General features: G+C 40.7%; 1 protein-coding gene across 8 annotated transcripts in view; it reads right to left on the reverse strand.

The window, feature by feature from the left end:
- LOC127570845 (nucleotide-binding oligomerization domain-containing protein 1-like) overlaps window positions 1-11,209 on the reverse strand; it is a 54,608-nt gene that overhangs the window by 13,975 nt on the left and 29,424 nt on the right. For all 8 annotated transcript variants that reach the window (XM_052016722.1, XM_052016720.1, XM_052016721.1 and 5 more), the window contains 2 exons: window positions 9,474-9,557; window positions 32-115 (listed from right to left, as the gene is read on the reverse strand). In XM_052016722.1, the coding sequence (XP_051872682.1) occupies window positions 32-115; window positions 9,474-9,557 (168 nt within the window). The remainder of the gene's footprint in view (window positions 1-31; window positions 116-9,473; window positions 9,558-11,209) is intronic.

Here is an 11,209-nt window from a genome sequence, read left to right on the forward strand (position 1 = left end):
TAATTCACTCAAATTGTTACATGTTTCTTACTTCAATGTTTGAAGACTTGAACATTCTTCAATGACTCGGGCAATGGACTGGGCACCAACGTCAGTGATCTGATTCCTGTACAGGCTGGAAGAATAACAACCATGTTCATGGACAATGACTTGGCAGTGGGGCAAACGCCATCACACCATTAATAGCAAACTTCAATTTTTAAGTATTTCTGCTCCAGCAATATTTAATGTCTTCATAAGTTTGTGTCAGGATAATGTCTTGGAATAAGATGAAAAAAATAAGCAATTGAATCCATTAATGCTTTCATGTTGGCTTCAATTGATACAGATTACAGGAAACTAATGCCCATGAGCTGGATCCTGGTGTTTATGCCACCAAATGTGTCATATGGAATCTGAAAACCAAATAAATTTCTGGCACAAAAGGATATTTGGCCAAAATGCCCAATTCACATAAAAATTCAACTTATTAGTTTATTCCCACTTTCCAGCTCTTGGTCCACAGTTTAGAAGTTCAAGTGTCCATCCAGTTATTTTAAAATATGACGAGGGCTTCTGGTTCCACTGCCCTTTCAGACAGCATGTTCCTGACAACCCACTAGTGTTTTTTTTCTCTCTCATCTTTTAATAATCAGCTTAAATCTAAGGCCCTTCCTGTTTTTCCTGACTAGGCTGTGCTTAATTTTACTGATCTCGGTTAAATTGTCACAGCCCAGTCAGTTTCCCCCTATAATAATAATTTTCCAGGCTGGGGAAACATGTGTCAACCTTCTCTGAACTCTCTCTGATGCTGTAACATCCCTTCTCTAATGTGATAAGTAGAACTGTGTGCAGAACTTGAGCTGTGGCCTAACTAGTGACTGATACAATTCTTGCAGCTCTACCTTCTACAGATGCAGGATTTCATACTTATGTGGACTGAATCTCAATTGCCACTTTTAACTTCAATTTGCTACCTAACCAATCCATAGCCACCTTCCTGCTGCCTAGTTCTTTCCATCAACCACTCTGCTAATGTTGGTATCACTGGAAAATTTCTTAATCACAGCTCTACTTTAGCTTCAAATCAATAAAATCTATCAAAGAAACAACAAAGGGATTCAGTAATGAGTTCCACCAAATCCAACTGCACACAGCCCACTGATAACTAAAACTCCCATTAACCCTTACATTTTGCTTTCTCCCACAGAGCAGATCATTGATCCAACTTGCCACCCCATGAATTCCATGGGTATTCACTTTCTTGATCAACCTGTCATATGGAACTTTGTTAAGCCTCTTGCTAAAAATCCATGCAGACTACTACATCCAACACACTGCTTTCATCTACTTCCTTGTTACCTGCAAAAAAATTCAGTTAACATAACCTTCTCTCAATAAATTCACGTTGCCTGTTCATGATTTTCCCATGCCTCCTTAAATGCTGATTTATGTTGTCACACAGAAATTTTTCAAACATTTTGCATAATATATTTCTTTTAATTTACTCACAGGGTGTGAATGTTGCTGGCAACACCAGTATCTATTGCTCATCCCTAATTGCTGAGGCCAGTTAAAATAGGTAGGCTGCAATTTATGCATTATTCAGACTAGGTCAGTGAAGGAAATCTTTACTTCATTAAGGACAAGTGAACGAGATAAGTTTACATTACCAATGTGGTAGTTTCATTGTCACTGTAAATTATACTAACTTTTTATTTCTGTACTTTGCTTAATTACTTGAAATTAATTTTGTTCTCAGCTGCCATGGTATGATTCAGATTGCATCTCCAATTTAATTGTCCATGCCTAATGCACTAACTTAACCAGTGAGTGGTTAACTAACCACTATCAAGTTAAAAAGCCTCTCTCTAGGCAGCTGAGCAATGAAAAGAAACGATGATTCTCTTATTTTGAAGGAGTTTGGGGCCATTAATTTGATACACAGAATTTGAAATGTTACTTGAAATATCTTGGAAAGATAGATTCTTGACATACCTTACATACCTTTGAGGCTAGCTTGGAGTGGAAGGATAATGTCCAAGATTGCCAAAAATAAAATGGCAATGAAAAACACTGGCAAATAAGAAACAAATAATATGCTGGAGAGACTCAGCAGGTCGAGCAGCATCTGTTGGCATTAGGATGGGGGGGGGGGGGGGTGGGGGGGAAGGGGGAAGGTGTGGAGGGAAAGGGACTGTCAACAATTTACAGTTGCTGCTCAATTCACCAGATTGATTGTTGCTCCATTTTCCAGCAACTGCAGTCTCTTCCATCTCTACTTACAGTTGAGAGGCTGATCCAAGGTTCTGAGCCAAGACTGCATGTGTCTACTTTGATGATATTGCACCACTATCTTAAGCTGCTTATTGTATTATAAATTGTTTGACTTACTTTAAAAAGTGTGATAAATGAAAAAAATAATTTTTGTGACTCATGGCTCCACTCAGTAAACAAAATTAGGGGAGTGAATATATTTTATTCAGCTTGATTTGATTGATTGATCATGCCAGCTTGATAGTCAGAAGGATGTGGGTTCAAGATCCACTCCAGAGACTTAGGCACACAAACCTATGTTGGAACTCTGATGCAATAATGAGGAAGAACTGCACTAATGAGGCGCTGTCTTTTAAATAAGATGCTCATGCAGGTAGACTATTTGCAAAGGAAAGCAAGGGAGTTTTCTTTGAATTCCTTGCCTGAATCAACATCACTAAATAATCATTTATCAGCTGTTTTCACACTGATGCTCGAGAGACATTGCTAAGCAGAAATTGGCGACAATACATATTACATTATGGCAGTGATTACACTTCAGACTGTGTGTAAAGTGCATTGCAAAGTCCTGAAATTATGAAAGGTTCAATGTAAATGCAAATTTAAAAAAAGTTTATAATGGGGTGAAATGAAAAAAATAGCGTAGCGGTTAGCGTGACGCTATTACAGCGCCAGCAATTGGGGTTCGATTCCCATCGCTGTCTGTAAGGAGTTTGTATGTTCTCCCGTGTCTGCGTGGGTTTCCTCCAGGTGCTCCGGTTTCCTCCCACATTGCAAAGACGTACGGGTAGGTTAATTTGGGTTTAAGATGGGCGGCGCGGACTCATTGGGCCGGAAGAGCCTGTTACCATGCTGTAAATAAAACTTTAAAAATTTTAAAAATTTAAATATTCCCCTCAAAATAATCACTTTCTGGAATATAGACTTAATAACCACCCATGTAGACGATTGTGTAATGTAATGGGGAAAATAGTGCTTAAATTGTCAGGTGAAATTGTTGCAGGTTCTAGAAAGAAAATTGGTTGAGTTCCATTGGACGTAGATAACTTCTCACCTCCAGTTCTCAATTATTTTGCTCTACACTTTGCCTCAGTGAAACTCAATGCCTCATAAGATGCAAATCTAACCCAACAGCCTTTTAAAATCTGTTCATGGAGACTAGGCTCTCTCTCCGAGGAATACAATTGTAATGCCTGCCCTGGTTACACTTTTCCAGTTGCGTACTGATGTGATGGTCATGGAGTGCACTAAAGTTACAGGAATAAATCACTGGTTAGGAGGGCAGGCTAAACAAAGCAGCACATTCTCAACATGCCTCCTGATATACCAAAGACTTCCTCATGGGATCACAGAAACAGAGTGAACAGAGTTGTGGTTGAATTTAATGTTGTTCTGTGAGCACACTGAGAAATACTCAAAGGCAAGTCTTTTTATCTGCAATTTCCTGTTTACATTTACAGAGCTCCCACATGTGCAAATTAAATAGTGAAAATTAAAGTGATATTAAACAATCAGAGCAGGAACAAACACTTAAAGTGTCCAAGTGAGCAGCTAAGAACCCAATACAAGCTTCCTGCCACTAGGGGCCGACTCTATGGGCACTGGAACAGGAGCAAACTCAGCTCCAAGCCTGAACTTAAAACTTGAACAGCGATTGGGCAGGAACGTCCAATGCGCTGTTCACTGGCTTCCTTCCCGAGAGTATTGCTGCAACACGTGCCATTCAGTGAACCCTTGGCGACCTTGCCAGACTCCTGACAATTCTTGCTCTGTGCTGGTCTCATCAGCATGTGTTGATGGTGCCAGTCTCAAGGCCACACCCTCTAGAAATCTGAAATAAAAACAGAACATGTTGGAAACACTCAAAAGGTTGGGCACATCTGTGGAAAGAGAAACAGAGTTAGCATTTAAGGTCAATAACCCCTCATCAGAGCTGGAAAAGAGAAAAAGGCAGCAGTTTTAAGTTGCAGCATGGAGAGAGGACAAAGTGAATCTCTCTGATAATGGTGAGGCCTGGGTCACCAATGTTTAAGGAGCTATCCAGTTGATAATGAGGCATCTAGGGAGAGAGAAAACAAAGGACATGTTACAACTGTGGAATACAGGTCAGAATTGCCACTGAAGCCTGAAACCAAAAGAAGAATGCTGGAAATGCCCGGCAGATCATGCAGTGCCTGTGGAGAGAAAAACCAAGTTCATATTAAAGGTGGAACACCTTAGAGCGCAACTGCCAGTTCTGATACAAATAGAAATAGAAAACAACAAGTTGTCTGAAATTGTTGAATTCCTGTTTTGTCTCAAAGGCTGAGAGTTTTCCAGGTGGAAAATGAGGGACTGTTAAGTCTGGTTCTTGTAGTGCAGGAGACTGCAGTTATCAGAGTGGGAGTGGGATGGAGAAAACCCTGGTGCTCAACTTCATAACAGGCAGCACCTGAAACATGATAGGCTTTTCTTTATATATGAAAAACCACATAAGTTTGCACCAAAAGGTGTAGCTATGCTCTTGTGGTCTGGCAAATGCCTTCCTAACTGACTGACTTGACAGCTCCTAATCACAAGTGACTTCCACAGACCAGGGAAACAATATTTTAACCAAGTATACAAGAGGAGACATCTTCCAGTGTGATTCATTGGGTGCACAACCATGAACTGAACTGAACACAGGAAGCTGCAGAGACATTTTGGGAGACAAAATACAGGTAATATGGGGACACTAGAGACTGCAGATGCTGGAATCTGGAGCAACAAACGATCTGCTGGAGGAACTCAGAGGTCAAGCAGCATCTGTGGGAGGAAAGGAATTGTTGACATTTTTGGGTCAAAACCCTGCATCAGGACAGAGTGGAGAGGCGAGATGGCCAGTATAAAGGAGAAGGGGAGTGGTGGGACAAATGATTGGTGGACTGTGGAGGGATGCAAGATGACAGACAGGTTGCACCAGGTAGGGAAGGAGAATGGGGGTGGAGTTGGGAGACAGTGGCAGGTGAATGATAGATGGGTGCAAACAAAGAGAAAGAAAAACAATTGAGAGAATAGATGGAGTGAGCTGGGGCGAAGGCAGTATGAAGGTTTGAGACAGCTACTGGAGGGGGACAAGGTGGGAGCCGAGATCTGCTTCCAATAACAGCTGGAGTCATTAGTCAAGGGTGATGCAGCAGAGAAACAGGCCATTCGGCCCACTGAGTCTGTGCCAACCAGCAACCACCCATTTACACTAATCCTACATTAATCACATTTTCTTTATTCCGCCACTTCCCCCCCCCCCTCCAATCACATTCTCATCAACTCCCCCACACACTGGGGGCAACTTATAGTGGCCAATTAACCTACCAACCCACACATCTTTGGGTTGCGGAAGGTAACCAGGGAACCCAGAAGAAACCCACAGTTATGGAGAGAATAAGCAAACTCCACAGAGACAGCAGCATGTTTTTTTCTGCTACATAACTCTAATCCTGAGTACACACTATGCTAGTTGCAGAATCTGTACCTGTTCTCCTAATATTCATTTATCCACACCACAGGCTGTGCACAACATTACCTATGGGCCTAATCTAGTAATGGCACTGGAAGGAGAATGCTTAAATGTTCAGAATCAGATTTATTATCACTGACTTAGATGATGAAAACTTGTTGTTTTGCAGCAGCAGTACAGTGCAAAGACAAAATTACTATAAATTCAGTCACTTGGTAGTAAAAAGAATGCAGGATGATAAATATTTACAGTGGCTAACTGACCCTGGAGAGGGGATTAACTCTGAGAGGTGTGTGTGCCTGCACCAAATGTATTTTATTGATCAATGTTTAGTTTTCATTTTGGACATTCTTGAATCAGTCAATAACATTTAGATAAGATAAAATCTTTATTAGTCACATGTACATTGAAACACACAGTGAAATGCATTTTATGATAGCTCATGATAGGACAACCCTCACATCCCAGGAATTAGCCTCGTGAATGTCTTTTGGACTAGCTCCAATGCCAAAAGAGTAAAACTCTGATATCTGCTAGCCAACTATTTGCAAGTCCCAATAGTTCAGCTCCAGACTCACTAGGTATTCCATGTTCTCCTTCAATTCACCAGGTCCCCAGATCCCCCACTCCCTTGGGTCTCGTTTCCTATGCTCTCTATAAACTGACCAAAGTTCAGTTTCCCAGGCTTCCTTTAAAATGACTGGGAAATTTATTTTTAAAAAGGGGATTTAAAAAAAGTGGTTGAGGACCACAAAAGTGCCTTGGGGTATTAATAGGAATAACATCTGATAGTTCATAAAATCTGCTCGTCCAGTACCTAAGTCCCAAGTATGCTGGAACACTGGAGTTTTACTGTATATCCTTTTAGTAAGGGAACCAAAACTGGTAACAGTATTCCAGTCATGGCCTCACCAATGCTCTGTACTTTTGTAACAATGCAACCAAATTTCTAAACTCCGACCCTGTTGCAATAAAGGTCAGTACCAGTATGCCATTTGCCTTCCTAGTCACTTACTGCACCTGCCTGCTAACATTTTGCAACTCATGCACAAGAACACGTAGATTGCTCTGTACTTCATTCATCTGCAATCTTTTTCATTTAGATAATAATTTGCCCTTTGATTCCTCCTACCAAATTACATGACTTCACACTTTTTCCACATTAAACTCCATTTGCCAAGTCTTCACCCACTCACTCAATCTATCTCTATTCTACTGCAGAGTCCAAATATCCTCATCACAACATGCCCTCCCACCTATTTTTGTGTCTGACACAAACATTAAAATTACCATGTCAGTGTTCCAGATTCAATACTCAAGCCTAACAGACATTCAATCAGCAGCATCTCAAGATGCAATTTTCTACATGGTTCAAAGATGCAAATGAAATCTCTAGTATACATAAATCAACTTAAATTTACCAAGAGTAACTTCCAGTTTGTTTCTAAATCAGTCGAGGGAAAAATACGGATTTAAATCTGCATGCAACCTACAATTTGAGGAAAGTGTCTTTGACTTGAAACATTAACTCTCTCTCTTTCCACAGCTGTTCTCTGACTTAAGTTGAGAGCTTCAGGTTCCTAGGAGTGAACATCACCAATAGCCTGACCTGGGCCAACCACGTGGACACCACGGCCAAGAAAGCTCACCAGCGCCTCTACTTCCTCAGGAGACTAAAGAAATCTGGCATGTCCCCTTTGATACTCACCAACTTTTATCCATGCACCATAGAAATCATCCTATCTGGATGTATCACGGCTTGGTATGGCAACTACTCTGCCCGGGACCGCAAGAAACTGCAGAGAGTTGTGGACACAGCCCAGCACATTACAGAAACTTGCCTCCCCTCCATGGACTCTCCATACCTCTCGCTGCCTTGGTGAAGCAACCAGCATAATCAAAGACCCCACCCACCCAGGTCATTCTCTCTTCTCCCCTCTCCAATCAGGCAGAAGACACCAGGCAGGAGCCTGAGGGCACATACCACCAGGCTCAAGGACAGCTTCTATCCCACTGTGTTAAGACTATTGAACGGTTCCCTTATACAATGAGATGGATTCTTGACCTCACAATCTACCTTATGACCTTTCACCTTATTGTCTACCTGCAATGCACTTCCCTGTAGCTGTGACACTTTACTCTGTATTCTGTTATTGTTTTTACCCTGTATTACCTCAATGCACTGTGTGACGAATTGATTTGTATGAACTGTATGCAAGGTAACAAGTACTTACAGCACTTTGTTTTTCTTATTTTAGATTTCCAGCATTTGTAAATTCTCTGGTTTTCATTGTGTATTGTTTTGTTCACATGATTTCACTTTTGCACTAACTTAGGCTGGAACATTAACTTCTTCTATCAAAAGCTTTTGATAGACCCAGCACCTCCACTCGGCCAAGCCCCAGTCTGAACCAAAGGCTCTGTTCCTTCCCAGGGAGTCTGTCACCCAGGGAGGCCTGCCACCACTCAGGGATCCAGCCTGAAATACAAGTAGTTAGCTGGAATGTTCACTGGCTTTTTGCCCCAGAGTAATGACCACAGTCAAGGTCTTGGCAAAGCCTCACTGACTTTGATGACCTTTCAGTAGTCACCGACTGGCAAATCCCATGCCATATTGGTCTCATCATCACACATCACATAACTGTCCCTTGCACACGCACTGATGACCTATCCACTCTCTCCAAATCCCTTGCCTTGTAGGCATATCCCCAGAAGCCCAGTTTTCAAGTCAAGTCCTGCAGCATCTCGTACATATTTAGTGCTTAATTTGGGAGACACGAATGAATGTGTCCCACTTAGAACATTTAATTTGATAGACAATTGAGCAGATACTTCTCTAGCTATTTTGGAATTCATTTCTCATTATTCCAGCCACAATTCTGAAAGCTGTATTTTGAATTGATTATTATCACTGATTCCAGACAGCAGCAGGAGCAACCCACAATGTTTATTGTGACTGCCCGCAGGCAAATTTCAAAGAGCAATCAAAGAGGCCAAGGACTGTGATTCTGAATCCTGAGGCTTTTCGCACACACAGATAAAGCCTGAGCTGGTACATCTCACCTTATCAGGCCTGGTAGTATATTTCCCTCCACGCAACCACCCCCCCAAGTTGCAAGATGTGAGCAGAGACGTTTCATGTCCAGCACCTAAAGAGAATGAATTAGACAGGGAGAATTTATAAAACTCACTGCATGGGATCTCTGCTGGTGTATCCAATAATGCTGATAATGCTGCATGCTGATTTAGTAATTTCCTTCATGTGAAATTTGGACTTTTTTATGCCTGGGACAGAGATCACTTTGTACAAAGGTGTGCATTCTGAGACAATAATTAGGGCCAGTTTCAATCACCCAAGGGGGAATTCTCCTTCCTCCAGCACCTTAAAATTGACCTGAACTTTTAAATTGTATGTCCTGCTCTATCTACCAGGAAATCAAATGGTTTCAGGTACTGCGATGTAGTGGAGTGTGAAAAATTACAAATCATGAGACACTGTAGTTGGAAGGAACAGCTTGGATGAGACAGAAGATCTTACACTATCACTGTTTGTCTAAGGGTAGGCAGGAGGTGCAGGGAATAGCTCTGTAAACAACCACAATAGCTACTTCAAAACTAGCACTCAGGCAAATCTACAGCAATTTACCCTCAGCCTTGTATCAAACCAGAATTTCATGTAATTCACATAATTATGCATAACATTGTACATTCATTGCGCACTATACGGTTGCTAGCAACTTACCCAAGATATTTAATAATTTTGTATTTTGTGAGTTCTTCAGCCAGCACCTTAGCTCCGTCATCTGTAACCTGGTTTACACTCAACCTGAGTTTAATGACAAAGGATACATTAGAAAGACTACAAACAAGTGTACACAACACGCAAATATAAACTGCTATCATTTATCAATACCTAACTATTCTCCTGTGCCCTCATACGAGTTATCTATGTGGGGTTAGGAGGACGAGGGGATAGCTGAACCAAAGCAAAAGCTGATATTGATTTAGCATAATATAGTTCATATCAACAGGTGCCTATTTCAGCTTGAAATACATTCCATTTGCTTACTTTGACTAGTAAGATATAGACTTAAGAGTCAATTTTAAACTTTGCAGTAGCTACACAGTTGACAATTAGACCATGTTATAAAGAAAGTCTGATGGCATATTGGATATGAACGTAAACAGACTGATGTTGCGTCTTATAGGATTATCAAAATATCCCAAGGTGCTTTAGAGATAATAAAAGAACTACTGACTGTAATCACAGTTGTAATGCTGCTTCCAATTTGTATACATAAAACTCCAAATGACACAATTATGACCTTGTTAACATTTTTAATAACAACTCTTCCTTTTGTAAAATACTTATGTCTGAATTTATAATGGTAAATCTCCATAAACTTCTTGTAACAGCAGTGCTGGAGAACACGAGTTTTGTGTCTCCCAATTCTTCAGCCTGTGCTGCAAAGGAACACTGAAGTTCTAACCAACTCTACTTCTCAAATTCTGGAGGGAGAAAGATAGATACTTAATTATTGACAACAAAATTCTTCAAAAGGAAGGTCCCAGTGTGTCTATTCTTTAAGCAGTTTGGTGTGCAAATCAGTACTTTTTAATTTGTCATGTCAGGAAAGAAATTGCAATACTTCCTTCATATTAACTTTCCTCAAAAGATTCATCGTCAGCTGCTGTCTATGGTTGGAAATCTATGGTTACAGGAGAGGACTCTGCATTAAGTGCCTTCACATAGGCAACAGAAAACAATAGCTGCAGAGACTGCTGGAAAATTTACTATATTACTTATAATGCACAGGATTATAATTGGCAATTCAGTAAAATTCGCTTTGAATTTATAGCTCCCAGAATACTTTCTTGTACACATCAACATACAAAATAACAGTGCAATGTTTAGGAAGCAAAATGAATCATGGAACACATTTTTCCTTTCTCAATTTGTTGCCAGTTCATTCCCAGTAATATCTTGTATTTATGCTGTGCCTCAAGAGTAAAACAGCTCAAGACACTTCACAGGAGTACACACAAACATCAATGCTAGCCCAGAGATGGATGACTAAAAGCTTGATCAAAGAAGTAGTTGTAAAGAGCATATTAAAAGTCAGCAGAGGTTTTAGCAGGGAATTCCAGCATTTCAAAGCCCAGATGGCTGAAGGCACATCTGTCAAAGGCAGGATGAATTGGTGTTGCACAGAAAGTCAGTTTTGGAAGAAGCAACGTTCTTGAAGGGTTAGTGGACTCCAGAAGGCCAAGGACTGACACAAAGTAACACCTTTGATTGTATAGCATCATAAATATTGTAAGATTTCTTATGTACCTTATTATAAATTTATATAGCATGAAAACAGGCCCTTCAGTCCACTGAGTCCATACCAACCATCAAACGCCCATTTACACTAATACTACACTAATCACGTACCCATTAACTCCACCCAGATTCTACCATAACAGGCACAATTT

This window comes from Pristis pectinata, chromosome 5 (genome assembly GCF_009764475.1).
Source record: "Pristis pectinata isolate sPriPec2 chromosome 5, sPriPec2.1.pri, whole genome shotgun sequence".
Classification (NCBI taxonomy): domain Eukaryota; kingdom Metazoa; phylum Chordata; class Chondrichthyes; order Rhinopristiformes; family Pristidae; genus Pristis; species Pristis pectinata.